Raw genomic sequence first — 21,520 nt, forward strand, 5'->3', positions numbered from 1 at the left:
CTCTAGTTGGGGATGCCTTAATTAAGGATTTGAGAAGAAGACTTCCCTGTGGCCAGGAAGAGGATTTGACAGTCAGCAATGGAACAATAAACAGTTCTAACTCAGAATGAGACTCTGAGTACTTTGTATACAAAGCTTCAGTAGGATGCTATAGGGGTCTGGGCTTCCTTTAGTCTCCTTTCTTCTTGCCTCCTCTCCCCTCTGCACACCCCCCACCTCACACTGAGAAATCAGAGCCAGGCAGACTAGGTAGTTGAGGAGTTTATTTGGGGGAGGGGAATTTCTCATATTTGCTCTTCCTCGGGGAGGGGGTCTTCAAACAATACCGAAGGGCACAGGAAAGTAGGGGGTCTGGAGGGAAGAGGGAGGGACCACAGTCAGACAAAATGGCAACACACGATCACAGGCACTACCAACATCACAGACACAGCAGAGGGTACAGGATCGGGGCTCCAGACCCAGCCTCCAAGTATTCCGGGACAGACGGGAGTGTGGAGGGAGAGGGCAGAGAAAGGGGGGAGAAGGTAGACCAGCCCTACAGACCTGCAGACTCTGTCTTCTGATGATCTAGCTGTCTCTTGAGGGAGTCCGCAAGGGACATTTTGTTCACAATCCAAACCACAATACTTGGCTTTCCCCACATTACCTCAATTCGCAGGGGCCAGGAGTACGCCCTCCTGCTTTTAGCAAAACTCACCTCATAGCTCCTAACCATGGCCTCCTGCACCCTCTCAAACTCCACTCAATTGAAAACGTGTTTTCTTCTCTGCCCCATTACAGAATGGGTTTCCTCTTCTGAGACCACCACACATCTCTTCATATGCTTGTCTGGAATCCTAAGCAGGACCTCATCTCAAGCTTAGATCATCCCTGAACCCCACTTCTACCCTTGCTCAAGCTCTTTGGAATCAAGCTCAAACTCCTGAATGTTCCAAGACACACCCCTTCTAGAGATGCTGGATCCAACCCAAACCTGCCCACTCTGGAGCCCGCTGTGTTTAAGCCACACCCCTCCTAGAACCACTCTCTCTGGTCACTTAAAGCCCCATTGCAGAATGCGGTAGGATACCACTTTCCTTTTAGACTGCACATCCAGTATGTCTGGAATTCAACTCTTGGCTGACTAGTCCTCTCTCTACAGAGGTTATCTCCTCTCTGCCCGTTTCACCCAAGCCTCCTCCACTCAGTCTACTGCTCTACTCTTGGGGTCAGATTTCCATTCGAGAGCTTCTGAAGTTCAGGTGATGCTGGAGGACCAAGGCCAGAGTTAGGAGGGGCAGAGGGAGAGGAGGAAGGAGAGAAAGTCACACCAACCCACTCCATGCAGCCAAGGTCTGGTTCCCTTCCTGTCCCCTTTCTAGAGCCCCTTACCTCAAGGGACAGGGCTGGGGAACAGATAGGGGCTGAGGAATGCAAGGTCAGGGTTGGGGAGGAGCCCATTCAGGACTGGGCCTCTAGTGCATGGAGAAGTGGGTGAATGTAGGGCTCAGACAGATAAATAGATATTTATATATAATATATATATATATAAACAGCAAAGACAGTTAGGGTCTCCTGGGTTGAGGGGTGGAGACCTAGGATATGGGGATGGGAAAAGGGGGGCAGGCCTTCTCTTGAGCTCTTGCCCACCCGTGGGATCTTCATGGACTTCACTGACCTGTAGAGAGACAAGACACAGAAAGGAGAAGGGGTCCAGATGAGGGCAGAGCCCTCACAGACAGAGGAGAGCAGTACTCTCAGGAAGGGATTGGGCTACTATGCTTTTTCTTCTGCTTGGCATGTTTCCCTCTTTTTTCCTCTCTAACAGGTCTGGAGTCAGCATCATCCTAGCTGGTCTCACTAGGAAGAAATTACCAACCTTGCTCAGCCTGGGTACCAAAGGAACAGTTAAGGTCCTCTCTCTTAACAAAAAAAAAAAAAAAAAAAAAAAAAAAAAGCCCGGAACCAGTACCATTCTAGTCGCTGCTAAAAGTCTGTATTGAGGGAAAAAAAACTCTCCCTATCTTTGTGAGGCTTACATATCTGGGGAGGATACAGGTTCACACATTGAACATGACACATTAGAAGACTATCTAGTATTATCTCATATAAGACGATAATAGGCCAGGGATGGAGGCACACACCTTTAATCCCAGCACTCGGGAGGCAGAAGCAGGTGGATCTTTGAATTTGATGCCAGCCTACTCTACAGGGTGAGTTTCAAGACAGCCAGGGCTATGTAGAGAGACTCTGTCACCAAAAAAACAACAAAAAATTTCACTAAGTGAGTCTGTAGAGATGACTTGGAAGTTAAGGGTGCTTCTTGCTCTCTTAGAGGACCCACATTTGACTGATAGAACCTACACTGGGTAGGTTACAACTATATGTAAATTTAGCTCTAAGGAATCTGCCCTTTTTTCCTGGTCTCCATGGACACTTGAACTCACAGGCTCATACTCACATACATACACATAATTAAATACAAGTAGAATTAAAAATACTCTAAGTGATGTATGTGTAGCATGAATAAGTCTTAGTTAGACCTCTACTCTAGTGTAATACAGTCACGAACCATAAATTAGTAAATTACAAATTGTGAGAAGGAAGAACATAGGGTACGGTATGAAAGATAATGAGGAGGGGTTGTTCTAGACAGACAACCATTGATATGTAGTTAGTGGTATATGCTCGTGATTCCAGAATTTAGGAGGTAGAGGTGGGAGGAAAACAAGTTTGAGGCCAGCTTGGGTTCCAGACTGGGACCTTAACTCAAACAAAAAGCAAAACATGGAGGTAGAGGCACAATTAGGAAATCAAGATCATCCTTAGCGACATAAGGAGCTCTGGGCCAGCCTTGGCTATAGGAGATCTTGTCTCAAAAAATATCAACAATGCAGCAACAACAAAGCCAGGTGAAGCCCAGACGCATGGGAGATGGAGACACGGGTATTGCAAATTCAAAGCCTGCCTAGGCTATAGAACGAGTTCCAAATTAATTTGTGCAATTTAGTAAACTCTGTCTCAAAAGAAGTAAAAAGAGGCCCAATTATATAGCTCAGTGGTAGAGCACTTGCTTATAGTGCAAGAGACCTGAATTCAATTCTTAGTCCTTATAAAACAAATCAACTCCCCTGACAGACAGACAGACAACAGAGAACAAAAACGTCATTGAGTGAGTGACCAAAGCAATGGCTAGGTAAAGGTGTGTATGTGTAAAGCAAGTGCAGAGGCCCTGCAGTACACCTAGACCTGGCTCAGGCCAGTTTGACTGAAACAGAGGGATAGGAGGCAAAGGTCAGATTAAATGTCTGTGGGGAAGATAGGGTAGTGCTGCATATGTGGGCCTGTGAGCACGGTGAAATAGTTTTTGCCTTTAAATGAGATGCTACAACAGACATGTGAGGAAAGAGCAGTGACTTCTGAATTTAGAACAGTGGCCTAGCAGAAGCCTCGAGGACGCTGGGTGGCAAAACAGGTTGTAAACAGGACAGACGACAGTTACTTGGGAAGGGCTCTAAGGAAGATAATTATGAGGGAAAAAAACGAAATAGGCTGCAGAGATTTTGAAAATAGGAACCAACAGAGGACTGGATTTTTTTTTTTGGGGGGGGGTCAGGGTCTCCGAGTGGCCTGGAAAGTACTTTGCAAACCAGGCTGGCCTTGAACTCACTCACAGGAGACCTGCTTGTCTCTGCCTTCCTCAGTGCTGAGCTTAAAGGCATGTCCCAAAGTTTGGCCAAGGAGTTTTAGAACAAGTAAATGTGGGATGCTGTAGAAGGCTCAGGATCTTGGCTCACCCATGACCACATCTACTCCCACGTAGGTGGTGGTACCGTCTCTTCTCTGTTTAAGACAGGATTGGGCTAACTCAGAACTAGCGATCCCCGTGCCTCTGTCTCTCAAGTACTGAGATTATATATGTGCTCTATCACGCCAGGCATCAGTTTTTTAAGGCCCAACAGGAAGGCACACTCGTGTTTCTAAAGCCTTCACCCCTCCCCTTTTCCTCATTTGACATTCCAAACCATTTCTTTCATTAAAGGGTTAAGGAGAGGTAGCAGCTGACCTATATCCTGCTTTTGCACGGGTGACCTTCAAAACCCACCGTGTTTACCTTCCTCCACCTACTGGCGTTACCTCCTATTGGTTTACCAATCATTTCGAAGACCCACCTCCCCTTCCCTTCCTGGAAACCTACACCATTTGGGTGATTCTCCACTGCGCAAGTGCTCCTACACTCCTTCCATTGGTTACTCTGAGCACGGCTCCTGCCCCTTCCTTCTCATGCTTTCCTCTCATTGGCTAGTTTTCCCAAATTCAATTTTCTTGTAGTTCTGCCAATCTATTGGTTCCTTCAAACTTCACTTCTTGTATGCTCGCTGCCTACCGCACCCGCCCATCTGTCACTCACCAGATTACATCTGATTGGAGAAGGAGGTGGGCGCACCCTGTTGGCCATAGCCTTGCTGCCCATAGTCGCCCTGAGGCCCGTAGCCACCGCCACCGCTGGCTGGCTGCCCGTAATCGGGTTGATAACCACCCTGAGGCCCGTAGGAGTCCTGGGGCCCATAGCCTCCGGGGCCCTGCCCGTAGCCCGCATCGCCGTAGGCATCGCCAGGTGCTGGTTGCTTTTCCGGGGCGCCTGGAGGTGCGCGCATGAATGGGGCTGCCCAGCCTGTCTCCTTGAACACGAACCATAAGTTGCCAACCCAGAGCACCAGGTTCAGGAAGCCAAACACCTGCAGGGAGACATGACCAAAGCTGTTTGTTGTCTCTTACCTATTGCCCTGGCAGCCCCAGGGACTTTGAGGCTGAGTGAACAGGAATGGGTATTTTTAGGGCATAAATTCGTTGGCCTCTGTGACTATCAGTGCACAGAAAAACTTGGGAATGGGGCAGTTTCATAGGATTTAGATTCCTATGGATGTTGAGCTTCTATCAGTGTATACATGTACGGGTATTTATTGAGCCTGATGGCCCACATCTGTAATCCGAAGGAGTTGGAGGCAGTGCGATCAATTTAAGGCTAGGTTGTGTTTTGTTTTGTTTTGTTTTTTTTGAAACAGGATCTCTGTTCAGCCATGGCTGTTCTGGAACTTACTCCGTAGACCAGGCAGGCCCAGAACTCTTAGAGGTCGCTTGTCTCTGCCTTCACTGCCCAGAAATTCAAGTTTAGCTTTAAGTTCATACTTTCATACCTGTGCTACATGAAAGTCAGCCTCAAACAACTTATTTTTTGGGGTGGGTGTGGTAGTGCAGTTGTCATCCTGGCACTCAGGGGGCATAGGCAAGCAGAGCTCTGTGAGTTTGAGGCCAGTCTGGTTTGCAAATTGAGTTCCAATACAGCCATGGCTATATAAGTAGACCCTGTCTCAACCAACCAACCAACCAAACAAACAAGCAAACAAAAAAACCCAAAATAAAACAAAACACAAACCAAAAAACCCCCCTAATTTTAAAAATATATTTGAGTACATTCTTACTAAGTATATATGTACAAAATATAGTAAATTTATAGAATATATAAATATGCATTTTTAAAGAAATAGACATCACTAATTGATGCATATATTAATGTATGTATATACAACTTAGCACATAGATGCATATGTATAACAGATATGTATATGTGTAATTTTTTTGGTTGTTTTTGAGACAGGGTCTTTTTACGTTCCAGGTCCTGGCTGACCTGTCCTAGAACTCCTTATGAGGAGGAGGCTGGCCTCAAGTTTACAGAAATCTACATTTCTCTGCTCAAGTGTTTTTTTCTTTTAAAGACTTGTTTATTTATTATATATTAAATGCACTGTAGCTGTCTTCAGACACACTACAAGAGGGCATCAGATCCCATTACAGATGGTTGTGAGCCACCATGTGGTTGCTGGGAATTGAACTCAGGGCCTCTGGAAGAGCAGTCAGTGCTCTTAACCACTGAGTCATTTCTCCAGCCCCTTCTCAAGTGTTTGTTTTTTTTTTTTTTTTGTTTTTTTTTTTTTTTTTTGTGGATGTTGAGACAAGGTTTTACTATGTATCTTGGCAACCCTGGAACTCACTGTGTAGACCAGGCTGACCTCTGCCTTCAAAGTGATAGGATTAAAGGGTTCTAGGAATTGAGCTCCCGTCCTCAGTAAGAGCAATAGAGTACTCTTAACCACCGAGCTGTCCCTCTAGCCCCTCTTTTTCTTTTCTTTTTTAATTGTTTTGTTTGCTTTTGAGACAGGGTCTTGCCATTTATCCAAGGATGACTTGGACTTTACTATGTAGGCCAGTCTGGCTTTAAATTAGCCTTGGGGATAGAGTAATGGCTCAGAGGTTAGGATCCAGGTTCGATGCCCAGCATGCACATGGTGGCTCATAGACACCTGTAACTCCAGTTTCAGGAGCCCCGACTCCCTTTCTTAACCTTCACAGGCACCAAGAATGCAAGTGACACATCTAAGCAAAACACTCATACACGTAAAATAAAAAGTAGTATTTTAAGTGCTAGGGTTACAGGCATGTATTAATATCCTTGCCTCTAAGTATATGCTTTCTTTTGTAGACAGGGTCTCACTCTGCAGCCCTAGTTGACCTGGAACTCTCTTTGTACACCAGATTGTCCTCAAACTGACAGAAATCCAGATCTGCCTGCTTCTGCCTCCCAATTGCTGGGATTAAAGGTGTGTGCCACCATGTGCCCAGCTAAGTATATGCTATTAAAAAAATTTAAAAATTACAAATAAATATGGAGCTTAAATGAAATATTTAAAAACAAAATTCTATATGCCATTTACTATATGTTACACCCTCTTCTGAGCACATTTATTAGTTTCCTTAAAGTTCCAGGTTTGAGCTGGTTAGTGGTGATCTACAGAGCAAGTTCCAGAACAGCTAGGGTTATACATGGAAACCCTGTGTCAGAAAACCAAAATAAAAAAATTAATAAAAAATAGAAACTAAGGGCTGGAGAGAGGGCTCGGCGGTTAAGAGCACTGACTGCTCTTCCAGAGGTCCTGAGTTCAATTCCCAGCAACCACATGGTGGCTCACAACCATCTGTAATGAGATCTGGTGTCATCTTCTGGCCTCCAGGCATGCATGCAGGCGGAAAGCTGTATGATGTATACATAATAAATAAATAAATATTTAAAAAATAGAAACTAATAAATAAATATATAAACACAAAAAAATCCATGTTTGGACAGAAAGAAAGACCTACATTTTATTTTATTTGTTTTGACACAGTCTTGAAATGTTGCTCAGGCTAGTCCAAAACTCCTGAGCTTATGAGATTGATCTTCTGCCTCCATTTGCTGAGTAGCAGAGACTATAGACCTGTAGCACTACACCTAGTTGATATCCCCAGCTTATTTATTCTTAGCATATTTAGTTTATTTTTCTATTTTAAAAAGAGATTTATTTATTTTTTTGTATATGAGTACACTGTTGCTGTCTTCAGACACACCAGAAGAGGGCATCAGATCTCATTACAGATGGTTGTGAGCCACCATGTGGTTGCTGGGAATTGAACTCAGGACCTCTGGAAGCGCAGTCAGCGCTCTTAACCACTGAACCATCTCTCCAGTCCTATTTTTCTATTTTTGAGACAAGGTTTCTGTAGCCTCAGCTTTTCTGCAACTCACACTATATATATACCCAGAGTGGCCTCAATCTCTTAGCGGTCTTCCTGCCTCAGCCTCCCACATGCTACAACTACAGGCCTGTGCCACCATACTTGGGTTGACACCTCCATTTCATTTTGTGTTCTAAAAGATCTTTAAATTTTGTTTTCTGTGTTTAAGCAGGTGTGTGTATCACCTGCATGCCCATAAATCCCTTGGAGGTAGAATTATGGATGTTACTAACTGGACATGGGTCCTCTGCATGAACAGCAAGTGCTGTCCCTTCCTGGCCCCCACCCTAGACAGGGTGTAGCTTTGGCTGTTCTGAAAATAGCTCTGTAGACCAGGCTGGTCTCAAACTCAGGTCTGCCTCTGCCTCCCGAGTGCTGAGACTAAAAGTGTACACCAACACCACCTGACTGAACAGCAAATGATCTTAACTGTGGGCCACCTCTCCAGCCCTTGCTATGTCCATTTTAAAGCCAAGTTCAGACAGGCTAAATTATCCAAGATTATGTAATCAGTAAATGGCAGGGGTTGGGGGGAGTTAAAAATCTTAGCACTTATAATGTTGATATAGGATGTAATCTTTTATTGGGTTTTCTTGCAAAGCATTTTGTGTGTTGTGAATTCAGTGAATACTCATGTTTGGAGCAGGACCTATCATCAGCCTTTAGTTTGCCGCTCAAAATGATCCCGGAGAGAGGCTTGTTACTAGTTGTAGGTCACAGAGCTTGCCAAGTGACAGGATCTATGCTCAGACTATTTCTAGCCACTAGGGGGCAGCCAAATAGGAAAACGTTTCAAGATCGTGTTCTTCGGCACTTAAGGAACAAGTCCTAAAAGGATACTGAATTTCAGGAGCTTCGGCGTGACTGGGCTAGGCCCAGTCCTCCCCCCCCCCCCCCCCCCGCGTAATCTGAAAGACTTCATGTTCCGCTACTGGGGACAGATAATTCGTGGTGTCCCAGTGGTTTTAATTGTTCAACCATCTTTTGTTGTGTGCCTCCTCCTGGGAGCCCCCAAGGATCTCCTGACTCTCCTCCCATTCTGTCTCCACCACTTCCCGTGCCAGACTGTGTCTCTCAGCTTTTGTCTTCCAGCCCAGCCAGCTTCCCAGGGCTTACCACTGAGGTGTTGAGTCCTGAAGTCACAGGGTCCCTCAGTTCCTTGCATGTGTTCCCTGTCTGGCGGCACATGGGCATCTCCTTGATAATGTTCTCTGGGTCCGTGGCCATCTTCACATCGGACAGGCCTTTGGCCCAGGCTGATGAACTAACTAGCCACATGAAAGCGAACACGGCTGTAGCCAGAAAGTCCTAGGCAGGGGTGAGGAAGATATTATTGTGAATGCACTGCTTCATGTTGAGCCCTGAGCCCCTTCAGATCACGAGCCCTTGTGGGAGGGGGTCCTCTAGAAGAGGCTTGCCTCTTTTGTGCCTTTGCAGCTCTGAAGCTCACAATGTTTTCACCTGAAGGTCTCAGCTTGAACTTCTGTGCGTATCTATGATACAGAGGGAGTGTGCTAGTGGTGCGTGGGTACAGATGTTGAGGGAGGAACTAACTCCGTGGGATGTTTCTGAATCTGTGAGAAGTGTGTCTTACCACTTTTATTTGCATGTGGGAATATGTGTCATTTGGTGTCTGGGATGAGGGTGTGAGAACCTCTCTGTGTAGGACTCAGTGTCTGTGTGGCAGGGTGACATGCATGACTGTCACAGTGAACCTAAGTACTCCTTCTTTTGATCTAGTCTGTGTGGACGTGTGAGAGACGGTACGGTTAGGTATGTGGGCAAGTCTGGCATTCTGTGTGGGCTGTGAGTATGTCCCCATGAGTCTATGATGCCCAGTGTGGATGGAGTCTTGGAGACAGCAGCAGTGTTAGGCTGTTTGGGTATGGGACCTGTCTGGGAGTTTGTTTGGCCTGTGAGGCAAATGAGCTGGGCCCCTGTGGCCACACGTCCTTGGTCACGGCATGGCAATCAGCTGTGGGGACTCACCATCATAGGCCCTTTGTTGTTCTCTCGGTACTTGTTCTGCAGGAAGATGTAGGTGGCCAGGGCCCCCATGGAGTAGAGGAAGGCAAACACAGCCACGGTGACAAAGAATTCAGCCGACGAGGAGTAGTCCCCAACCAGGAAGATCTTGGTAGTGCCCCCTTTGACGCAGGAGGGTGCATCAAAGTACACTTGGTGCAGCCTGCAGAGAGAGGTGTTCAGGTGTGGCCCAGACTCCCAGAATCCCTTTCTCACCTTCCTGGCCAAGGGTATACCAGAGTGTTTTGAGGTCCCAGGAAAAGGAGGAAATGAGCATTCACAGAACACTTGCAAGGCATCATTGATTGCTGAAAGCATCCTGGTAAGATCTGTGGCATTCCTCCCTCACTGTGTGGTACCCCTCCCTCACTGCAGCCCAGGTACTCCTGCCTCTGAATTCATCGTAGACTGTGACAGGTATCTCTCTACTTTAGGATTTTTGCACTGGTTGGTCTCTTTAACAGGAGCATTCTTCCCTTATGGTTTCTCAGCCTTTTGGCTAAGGTCAAGTGTAGGGATGCTCTTCCTTAGGATAGCTTTCATGCCTTATTCTTTCAGCCCCTTCAAACTTTGCTTAACTCTTAGCTTCTCATTAAAGACTTCCTGCCCTTCGGGGTTGGGGATTTAGCTCAGTGGTAGAGCGCTTGCCTAGGAAGCGCAAGGCCCTGGGTTCGGTCCCCAGCTCTGAAAAAAAAAAGACTTCCTGCCCTTCAAGTTAAAGAAGACATTTTTGGTGCTGATGATTAAAATTTATTCATGTGTGCATGAATGTGCACGTGTGTGCGGGTACACATATTTTGGTGTGTACACAGTTGCATGGTACACTTGTGCCAGTCAGGGTTCAACCTCATGTCCTGTTCCTCAGATGCCACCCCCACTTTGGAAAGAGGGTCTCTCTCTGGCTTATTACTTGTCAATTACCCTGAGCTTGCTGGCATGGATTCTAGCATGAGCCACCATGTTGGGCTTTGTTTAAGTGGGTTCTGGGCTCCAAGTTCTCGCATCTGTAAGGCAAAAATGCTTTACTGACAGAGCTATCTCCCCGGCCCTGGATTTTGTTTTTTCATCTTGTTTTTTTTCCCCCTGTACCTATGAGGGTGTAGACATTGCTCCTTTTTTTTCCTTTTACTGACAGATCCCAAGGGCCTGGAATCATGCTGGCACCTATTAGGTTCTCAAGCAGTGTTTTCAGGTGAAATGCACAGCGCTGGAAACAGGTTCAGAGAAGTGCATTTGCTTGCATGAAGTCATGCAGCTAGTAGAGAAAGGACGGAACTTCCGTAAAAATCCTATCTCCTCCTAAATCATGTTGACTGTTTTCTATGTCCCGCTTTAGGTGCCAGAGAGAGAGAGAAAACAAATATGTGTGTGGCAGCTAAACAGCTCTGGAATAGGAAAAGACAGAAGGGTAGAAGGAATCTTGGAACAGGATGTGTGAGGGACAGTCTGGGAAGGTGCCTGAAGACAATGGCCTTCCTTCCCTGTGCTGTGGCTCATGTGTGGGTGGAATGGAACTGGCCTGGAGGCCCATAGCTCTGGCCTCAGGTTGGAGATAGGATCCTTCGACAGAGCAAATAGAAGGTGTCCTTGTATTGCAGCGGTCCTGAGCATGGAAGGCTCTAGGGGGAGTTCATGGATAGCTTTTGTGACCTTGTGAATTCCCAAAAGACTGGCTCTTATGCCGTTGATTACCCTTCACTCCTCTCTCTCTCTCTCTCTCTCTCTCTCTCTCTCTCTCTCTCTCTCTCTCTCTCTCTGTGTGTGTGTGTGTGTGTGTGTGTGGTCCTCTTCCTAGGTATTGGGGGTAGAACCTAGAACCCAGGGCATGCTAGACAAGTGCTTTGCCTCTGGGCTATACTCTCAGCTTCCCAACTCTTTCCTCCCTGGCTCGTGTGAACCTGGATACCCCTAGCTGTGCTCTTCCAATCACTGCTCAGAGCATGAGCTGGCTTCCCTCTCCCACTATAGTGTGCAACATTTTGGGTTTCCATTTATCCTTGGTGTTCCCCACCTCTCACCTCCCAACTTTTCCTCTAAATCTGAACTCTTCTACTTAATAAGCTTATGCCGAGCACTTCCTGTGTCCCAGACACTGTACCGAGTGCTTTACAAGTATCAACTTAGTGACAATGGGCCATTGCCTGGGGGGCATCAGTATTTTCTGTTTACGAATGAGGATGTCAAGACCCTAACTGTTATATGATTTAGTTCAATAGCTGAGGAAAATTAAGTGAAACCAATTGTCTGTATCCCACTGTCTCCCCATCCTTAAGATATAGTAGCTCTTACAGCCTATCCTTACTCATGCACAGCTGGTACCTAGCATACTGCCTGGTACATGGTGGGGACTCAGTAAATATCAGGAACATCTAATTTGGTCCCATGATTCCCCACATCTTGTATTTATCTGCATTTGCAGTTATTCTCTTTGTTCTCATGTAGAGCTATGAGGATAGGGAACTTGGTCTGTTTGAGAAGTAAATGACGTTAACTAACATTATTTTAAAACGTGTTTTTTTCCCAAAAATTGCATTTTATGTATTTAGTGTGTGTATACCTGTGTGTATGCAGATGCGTGTGTGTTATGTAGGTGCATGTGTGTCACAGCTCGTGTGTGGATGTCAGAGAACAATTTGCAGGGAAGTCTGTTCTTTGTGCTACATGCAACATAGGGATCAAACTCAAGTTGTCAGGCTCAATGGCAAGTGCCTTTATCTGCTGAGTATCCCCTTATTTTGGGATAGGGTCTCACCTTGTAATCAAGGGTGGCCTGGAAGTCACCATAATTCTCACATAGCCTCCTCCGTGTCGTGATTACAAGCATTTACCACCATGCCCAGGGACTAACATTAAGTGAGCATTTACTGCTTTAAAGTATGCACACATGTGATGATCTCTCATGCATGTCCCCTCCCCGGAACTCAGGGCCTTGCTGTGCAATCTCCCTACTACTGACTACAGCCCCGGCCCTGTCATTTACTTATGAATCTTACTTATTTCCTGTCCTCTATCACTCCCCTTTGTCAGAATATAGCCAGAGAGGATGACACCCTGTGTCTAGCTTACACACCAATTGTCATAGAAAGCTAGAGCAGGGCCAGTTACACAGCAAGTGTTCGGTGTATGGGGAGTGATCCCAGTGGCCGTGGCTTCAAAGGTGTGAGGTGTGCAAAGGACTCTGGGAAGGATTACCCAGACCCACCCTGCCCCTGCGTCTCCCAGGTCTCAGGATACCAGGGCAGGGGCACACCTGAAGGGGTACTCGAATTCAACTTCGATGTTGAGGGCACTCTCCGTCTTGTTGGCACACTCCACGCTCAGCCGAAGCTCCCCGGTGTAGCTGCCACACGTAGCAAAGGCGAAGATGGCAAAGACCTTGGGTAGCAGGGAGGTGGATGGCTGTAGTGAGCCTGCATGCATGTGGGAGGGAGTGCCCTCCTCTGGACAGATTGAGGGGGGCAGCACAGACAGTAGCAGATGGAGAGATCCCCACCCCCACCCCCCTAATCAGGGCTCATCGGGTCCTAGCACAAGCTGATTACAGGGGTGTGGCTGTTTCTCTTTCCCTGTGTCTCTCCGTTTTTACCTCTAGGTGCTCTGGCTTCTCCTTCCCTCCCTTCCCCCTCCCCTCTCCTCCTCGCTCCTCTCTCCTCTATTCGTTTTCTCTCCTCTCCCGTCCCTTTCTCTCATGCTCACTGTGTCTCTGTCTCTCAGCATTTCTGTGTGTTTTGAATGCATGTTCTCCCCTCTCCCATACACATACACACACTTTCCCCCATTAATCTTCTCTCTCTCTCTCTCTCTCTCTCTCTCTCTCTCTCCCTCCCTCCCTCCCTCCTTCCCTACCTCCCTCCCCCCACTCTCTGTGAGTGTCTGTCTCTGCACGCCTGTTTCTTGTCTGTCTGTTCGGCTCTGTCTCTCTCAAGGTCTCTATGGCTCTATGGCTCCCTTGTGCCTTATGTCTGTTGCCTTCTGTTTTCTCTTTTGAGAGCCTCCATATCTGCGTGCGCTTTTCCTCTCCCCTCACACTTTCCTGCTCCACGAACAGCTCCCTGGCACTTCTCTCTCTCTCTCTCTCTCTCTCTCTCTCTCTCTCTCTCTCTCTCTCTCTCTCTCTCTCTCTCCCTCCCTCCCTCCCCCCCCCCTTTGCCTTTACAACCATTCCCTGCCTGTCATACTCTGTCTCCTTCCCTGTCTCTGGATTTTTCTGGTTTTGCATCTCTGTTTCAGCTTCAGGCTCTATCTCCCATCCCTTCTTCCTTTAGTTCAAGAGAGGAGGTAGAACGTCACAATCTGTCACTTCACAACAGGGGTACCCTCAGCCTTATGTGACGTCATAGCCTTCTGGTCCCTGTCCTTAAATCCCTGGGATCTTACTCTGGAGCCCAATTTCCTCATCTCCTTCCAATCCAGTCCTCACACCCTGACAGTTCAGTAGGACTCCTCCTGTCTCACCCCTCTGCTTTTCTGGACCCCATCATCCCCACCTCCCCTTGTACCCCCACCTACAGCCCGGAGGGAGTACACTCACCCACTGCAGCACCTTCACGAAGCCAAGGGGCTCCTTGACCACCCGGAACTGACCCCCAGCCACCAGCTGAGGAGAAAAACAGTGGGGAGGGAGAAGGGGTGTGGGGAATAGGGATGGAGGTGAGGGGCCAGGCTGTCAGGCAATGATCCCTGGGGATACGGCATGTGGCCCTCCGGGAGTGGGTGACATATGGAGAGGGAGTGAGGAGGAGAAAAGTGACCCCTTGGGGAAGGAGTAAACAGGGTCTCAGCAACCCACCCAGGGTTCAGGAGTGGTGAAGTGTGAGGTGATGAGTCACATGGCAGAGCAGTTTGGGTGTAGAAAATAGATGGGGGTCCAGACTAGTTAGCGAAGGAAGGTCTCAACTGCTTAAAGGTGAGTCAGATAGGAGAAAAGGTTCAGTGGAAGAAGATGGGGTTCATTAGAGTGGGGGAGGGGGCACCAAGTGCTGAAGGTGAGTCACAACAGCAGAGGGGAGAGGTCTGCAGTGGCAAAGGCGAGTCAGATGACTGTGGTTGTGTCTGAGGAGATGGGGATGGGGAGGGGTCGCTACCGGTTAGGAAGGAAGCCGATTTTGAGGTGACGAAGAAGAGGGAGATGGCGGAGGTGATCTCTTAAGGTGGGAGAGAGCTGGGGCATGGGTTTACTGGACATGCGTTGGGAATGAGGAGGCTGGGGGGTTTTGGAGAGGCAAAATTGGATCGTCCCCCTCTAGATCTGCTCCGGAGGTGAAAGGGTGGTCATCTACCGGGGTTCATTCTTTTTGGGAGGGGCGGGTGCCAACCCTCCCCCACTCCACCCCCACACCTTCTGTCGCTCTATTTCCTAGCTCATCTGCAGCCCCCCAAGTCTTTTTTTCATTCTCCCCTCCCCTCCTCTACCCCTTTGCCCTCTTTCTAGACCCGAATCTCCCTTTTTCCCTTCCAGGTTGACAGTTCTTTTGGGGCATCTGGAGGCCCCCTCTGCGGCAGTGAGGACAGCTCTCGCTGCGGCAAAGAGCGCACTCCTTTTCTCCACCTCCCTCCTTCCCCTTGCCTGCTGCAGACCCCTGGTTCCAGCCCCAGCCCCAACCCCAGCTCCAGCGACCGTGTCCCTGCTACCCTCGCCACCACCTCTCAGAGTTCGAGGGCCAAAGCCACCCAGGTTTTCGCAAGCGCCGGGCTCTGTCCACGGTGCTGGAGCGCGTACCTGATTCACCACGTCCATGTCTGCCAGCAGCAGCAGCAGCAATGCGGGGGGCGGAAGGTGCCTGGTAGCAAGGGCGGGCGCGGGGAGCGGCGGGGGCGGTGCGCGATCGTCGGAACAGCCCAGTCGGCGGCAGCCCCGCCCCTCGCACCCTGTCTGTCTTTTGCGTGAGCGCCTGCGCACCATGGCTCCCCCCCTTACCCTTCGCCCTCCCCAGCTGCCTGCGGCCATTCCATCCTGGAGGCTAGAGGCTGTGGGTTTTAGAGGAAAGGGTCCTTTCAGAAAATAGGTATCTCTGGGGGTAGGAGGACCGCTCAGTTCTACCAGATGACGTTTAGCTAAGCCGAGTGTTGTTTGTTGAGTGTGTTCTTTCATTTAATCCCTATGTAGCCGTGACTATTAGTCCTGTTTTTACAGATGAGGAAAATGAGTCTCCAGAGAGATTAAGTGACTTGCACAAGGTCACCCAGCTAGGTAATGGCAGTGTTCAGAGTCTTTGCAGTTTAAACATCTCCACAGTTTAAAGACAGTTGAAGGTCTAAAGGGTTCCTTTAGGAAAACCTGTATTTTAATCACATCCAAACTCTAACCATCTCATTTTTTTTTCTCTTCTTGGTCAAATTATTGCTGACTATATATCTTACCTTCTGTTTATTCCTTGGACCTCTTTATAAAATACATGTATTTATTGGGTGATAGCTCCCTTTTAACAATACATTTATTTAGCATAGAGCGAGGGAGGGAGGGAAGGGGGGGGAATACAGTACAGGTGTGAGGATGAGAGGACAACTTGCCAGAGTAGGTTCTCTCTTCTCACTGTGTGGGTACTGCCGTCTCTTAACTGTCTCTTAACGGACCGCCTTCTTTCATGATGCTAACACTAGGTCCATCCAGCTCAGTGATGATTGCCATGTATAGTTGAGGTTAAGAACACCATTTATAACCCTCTGTTGTTTGAATTCGGAGACATTTGACTGGACATTATTTATTTATTTATTTATTTATTTATTTATTTATTTATTTATTTTTGAGAAAGGACTTCATGTAGCCCACGGCTGACCATGACCTTCAGGGGCAGCTGAGGGTGGCCTTATCCTTACCTTACTCTTTTTCCTCCACTGCCCAGATGCTGGAATGTTATCTCTGCACCATGTTAGCCCTGGCATTTCCGCCCTCTGAGACAGAGTTTGTCTCTGTAGCCCTGGATGCCCTGGAATTCTCTCTGTAGACCAGGCTGGCCTTGAACTCATAGAGGTCTGCCTGCCTCTACCTCCCCAGTACTGGGACTAAAGGTGTGGACCACCACTGTTTTGCTAGCTCTGACTTTTATACCTTCCTTTACATTTAATGATTTACCATGTGTATGTATGGGTGCACAAGTAGAAGTCAGAAGACAGCTTTTGGGAGTGACTCCTTTCCACCATGTTGGTCCTGTGGATCCACTCAGGTCTTCAGGCTTGGCAATCACTTCCACCTTCTGGGCTGTCTCCCTAGCCCCTATAGTTATTTTTATTTTTGAGACAGGGTTTCTTTGTGTAGCCCTGGCTGTCCTGGAATTCAGTCTGTATAGACCAGGCTGGCCTTGAGCTTATAGAGATTTGCCTGCCTTTGCCTCCTGAGTGCTAGGATTAAAGGCCTGTGCCACCATGCCTGGCTCCTATATTTATTTTAAAGATTTATTTATTTATTATATATGAGTACATTGTAGCTGTCCTCAGACACACCAGAAGAGGGCATCAGATCTCATTACAGATGGTTGTGAGCCACCATGTGGTTGCTGGGATTTGAACTCAGGACCTCTGGAAGAGCAGTCAGTGCTCTTAACCGCTGAGCCACCTCTCCAGCCCATATTTTAAAGACACAAGTATATAACACATACCTCCCAGTTGTTTGAGTTTTGGTTCTTGAATTGTTTGAATCTCATTTCTAATATTTACTGTTTGATCTTGGACATGTAAAATGTTTTAAAATATTATGTGTCTGATGGTACTGAACAAAAAGGATAATTGTCGTGTGATGGTGGTGCATGCCTTTAATCCCAGCACTTGGGAGGCAGAGGCACTCACTCTGTGAGCTGGAGGCCAGCCAACTACACAGTGAGTTCCAGGACAGCCAATGCTACACGTAGGGAAACCCTGTCTCAAAACAAACAAACAAACAAACAAACAAACAAACCCAAAACAAACAAACAAAAACAAAACCAAAAAAGATAATCAACTGTAATACACTTAGCACAGGGTTCATTTTACCATTTCCCTCCTTATCTTCCCTGCTTAAAGTAACCGTCATGTCTGCTAATGTTAGCATTTCTGGTCTCTTCCCCTCCGTTCTGTTTTCAGCATACCACCAGAGCATCTACTTAAAATGCACAGTTAACTGTGACACTACCTCACTCAGTGCCTTCCTGAGGTCCCCCATGCTTTTAGAGCCTTGCATTCAGGACTGCATGGTCTGCCCCCCAACCTTAGTTTTCAGTTGTCTCTATGCTTTTCCAGACATTAGCCCAACAACTCCAAGCCTTTGTTTCAAGGCCCTGTGTAACTGAGTGTTTCGAGTCCCAGTCTTTGATTGTGGCTCCCTTCAAATTTCCTGATTTGCTTGATTTGAAAGATATAAATAAGAGCTGCCTGTCTTAAGAGTGAGGAGGGATCTACTTCAAATGCTCCCCAGTGATGGTCCCATTTGGTATCATTTGCTGTGCTACCTTCAATTCCTGTGGAGTGGAACTGACTCCCACTTTGGATAAATCTTGTCATATGTCTAAGTCACCTTAGTTTGCTCTGAGGGAAAGGGACCTGGCACACACTAAGTGCCTGATACACTTTCCTTGAATGAATGAGACCCCAAAGGCAGAGCAAGAAGCAGAAAGAAGAGCTCAGGCATCTGTGTGGGAAGAGAACGACTCTCGGGTGTTTTAGGACCAAGGCGAGGGGTGGGGTGGGGGGCTCGGAACGGGTTCCATGGAGCTAGAAGCACCACTGTTTGCTGTCATCTAAAATTTCTACCAAAGGATTTAGACTTTTCTTGTCTTTCTCAGACAGGGGTGGGAAACAGGAGACACTTATGACACTAATTTAACATCCCTGAAATTCTTGATGCTGTGCAGGGACACGTCTGCTTATGCCTCCGGGTCAACTCCAACCTCTAGGCCTTTGCCCTGTGAAGACTCTTCTATAGCCTGTCCTTTACGCTGACGCAAATGACCCCTTGTGACGTCTCTTCCTTCCCTTACTATCCAGACAGTATCTCTTCTCTTTCCTTCCTCTTATCTGCCCAGTGCTCTCCTTCTCTCCCCCCACCTCCACTCTGTCTCCAGCTTTTTTTGGCTGCTGTCTCTTTTTCCTCCACCTCCTCCCTCCTTCCCTGACGCTGAATAATCAGGCCTAGCTGTCCTGGTTTCTGGAAATACTCATGTGTGGGCAGTGGCTCAGGGATGCAATAAGGGATGGATAGAAGCAGTTGGGCTGCCCCACACTGCCAGTGCAAAGATACTAAAATTCAGCAGTGTGTGGTCCATGCTTGCCTCCCTCTGGGGGAAGGAAGGGCAGGGAATTTATTGAGCGATAGGTGAGGGGTAAGAGTTTAGAGGGCATGGACACAGGCCATCTCATCTCCCAGGTCCTCTTCATCAAAGCGGGAGAGAATAGACTCCTCGTCACTGTAAAGGGAGGTGGTTCTCTGTGCCAGCAGGTCACTGGCAGCACTGTCCATCTCATCCAGGGTCAGGTGACATGCATCTGCAATCTCTTGCTTGGCCAGGGCCACAAATCGTGGGTCTTGGGCAAAGAGGCCTAGGCCTTCGGAGATAAGCACCTGGGGGGTGGTCCAAGTGGGATTAGTGTTGATCAGTGGTAAAATGTGCACAGCAGGTCACTGTGAATAAATGACAGGCATGCACCTCACAGGGAGACAGGCTCAAATACAGTATGTGGACAAGAGAAATTTCCAGATGCTCAACATAGAGCCTGGCCACTCTTGGTCCTCATTTCCCAGCATCCACCTCTGTCTCTTCTGCCCCAGCCCCTTTTCCCACACCCATCTGGACTTACAGCCTCCACCAAACTGTCAGCACTGCCCCTCTTGCGGTGACTGGGATCTGAAGGAGCTCCAGGCACTTGCAGACAAGTGAAGGTACGCAGTGGGCCGCCGAGCTTGCCAAGGTATCCTTCACCCACTGTAGATTCCTCCACCAGCAACAGGGGGGCATAGAGCAGTCGACCCTTCTGAGGAGGGGCTGCCCAGGAACCCTGGGTCAGAATAAACAAACAGCAGATGGGCAAGAATTGGTGAGGATGAGGCTCTTCCATTCACTCCTGAAGTTCTGTTACTCTCCTCTAATATGACACAGCTGGAGTCACATGGATGGGTGGAAATCAGAGGACAGCTGGACGACTTCTTTGTTTGTGGGGATCAAAGTCGGAGCCATAAACGTGATCGCCAAATGCTCTGCTGCCGAGCTACATCTCCAGCTCCACATGTGAGTTTATGTCAGAGTATAGAAAGCACCCGTTCGCATGCATCCTGTGTGTTTGTTTGTTGTTTGCTTGTTTATGTATTTAAGACCCTGCTCTTTTATCAAGGCCTGTAATTTACTTTGTAGCCCAGGCTGGCCCCAAATTTTCAGCAATCCTCCTGTACTAGCCTCACAAGGGCTGGGATTATAGATGCGAACCACCCCATCTAGATGTTTTGGTTCTTTTGAAACAGAATCTCATGTAGCCCAGGCTAGCCTCAACTCCATATGTACCTGAGAATAACTTTGAACTCTTGTTCCTCCTATGCCTACCTCCCAAGTGATAGGATTACAGATTTGTGCCATTATATCTGACTCAAAACCCTGGATTTAAATGTCAATTGTGGGGGGCTGGAGAGGGGAATAAGCAGTCAAGAACACTTTCTCTACAACCATGGGGACTAGAGTTCAAATCCAGGCACACATGACCCATGCAGCAATCCAGGCCTCCCATGCGTGCCTGTAACTCTAACATGAAGGGAAGCACAGACAGGAGGCTCACTGGAGATTGCTGGCTTCCTGCCTAGCCAAGAAAATGTGAGCCATTACTCCAAAGAGGGATAGAGGAGGGCACCAAACACTCTTCTAGACTCTGCTCACTCCCGTGGGTAAGTGCATCCACACACACAACATGCACACAGACACATAAAGACACATACACACATACAAAAATTGATAAATGAATAAATAAATACTAAATATTTTAAAAGTCTCAGTTGTGCTGTGTACTAGCTATGTGGCCACGGGTGGATAGACTCTGAGCCTCAGTTCCCTCCTGTAAAGTGGGGACAGCAAACCCATTTCACAAGTACAGTGGAGACTATGTATATTCCTTCAAGTGCCCTATTCTTATGAAGCCCCTGAAATGTAGTATGTTTGTAAAGTTCAGCCTAAGATGCTATTTCCCCGAAGGCCACAACATCCCTTTTCCTCACCTGAGCCCTGCCTGGTCCTGAGGTCCGTCCACGATGGTAGGTGCCTGGGATGGGCAAATCCTCACAACTGCCCTGGCGTTGCAGACACTGGATGGTGAAGGAGGGCTTCCGACCTGGTGGGCAAAGGACAATGGCAATCCCTCTCCTGTTCTGTTCTGTTAGCCCTTAGGGTTCAACAGGGTCTATTTTTCTGCTTGCCTGCAGGCGTGGGGGGTAGCAAACGTCGGCGTGGTACATGGTGCCCATTTACATGTTGCTGGGACCAGTGAGGTGGTAAAAGGACTGGGTTGGAGGGCATCCCTGCCTGCTCATCCAGGTTGGGGGTCCTGTGGAGAAGGTAGAGCTGGCAGTGAACTCAGGTCTGGGATTCAGAGTTGGGGAACCAATACTCCTGCCCTCCCCTGCATGGCCCATGTGGTGTGGCCAGTGTACCAGTCAGGGACTTCCTGTTCCTCATTCTGATTGTCTTGCCCTTGAACTCCCTTGAGCTGAGTACTTCCTTCTTCTGGGATAGTGAACATGAAAACCCCAGAGCTTCTCCTGGAGAAAGGGTACATATTAGTTAGACTAGGTTCTAACCCTCAATATCTGATCCTAGGCTCCACGTTTCTCTCACCCAATGCATGCCCCATCCCCTGTACAAACACTAGGATTTACAGTTACTTGTAGACAGAGTCTTACTATGTAGTCCTGGCTGACCTGGAACTCACTACATAGATCAGGCTGGCCTTGAACTCACAG

General features: G+C 47.9%; 2 protein-coding genes and 1 long non-coding RNA gene across 3 annotated transcripts in view; 1 reads left to right on the forward strand and 2 right to left on the reverse strand.

The window, feature by feature from the left end:
• The window catches only part of LOC120099258 (uncharacterized), a 42,185-nt gene that overhangs the window by 1,087 nt on the left and 19,578 nt on the right, over nt 1–21,520 (forward strand). Inside the window, exon 2 of the long non-coding RNA XR_015646932.1 lies at nt 19,680–19,808. This is a non-coding gene — a long non-coding RNA (uncharacterized LOC120099258). The remainder of the gene's footprint in view (nt 1–19,679; nt 19,809–21,520) is intronic.
• Syp (synaptophysin) lies at nt 244–15,367 on the reverse strand. Its single transcript, NM_012664.3, is given in 7 exon segments — nt 244–1,657; nt 4,391–4,718; nt 8,707–8,898; nt 9,580–9,778; nt 12,866–12,990; nt 14,147–14,212; nt 15,335–15,367. Coding segments are annotated over 6 exon segments (924 nt in total). The 5' UTR covers nt 15,353–15,367; the 3' UTR covers nt 244–1,657; nt 4,391–4,394.
• Cacna1f (calcium voltage-gated channel subunit alpha1 F) overlaps nt 18,914–21,520 on the reverse strand; it is a 28,260-nt gene continuing 25,653 nt past the window's right edge. The window contains 5 exon segments of the mRNA NM_053701.2: nt 18,914–19,144; nt 19,381–19,578; nt 20,780–20,892; nt 20,978–21,105; nt 21,212–21,319. Coding sequence (NP_446153.2) covers nt 18,914–19,144; nt 19,381–19,578; nt 20,780–20,892; nt 20,978–21,105; nt 21,212–21,319 — 778 coding nt within the window.

This window comes from Rattus norvegicus, chromosome X (genome assembly GCF_021556685.1).
Source record: "Rattus norvegicus strain SHRSP/BbbUtx chromosome X, alternate assembly SHRSP_T2T, whole genome shotgun sequence".
Lineage (NCBI taxonomy): Eukaryota > Metazoa > Chordata > Mammalia > Rodentia > Muridae > Rattus > Rattus norvegicus.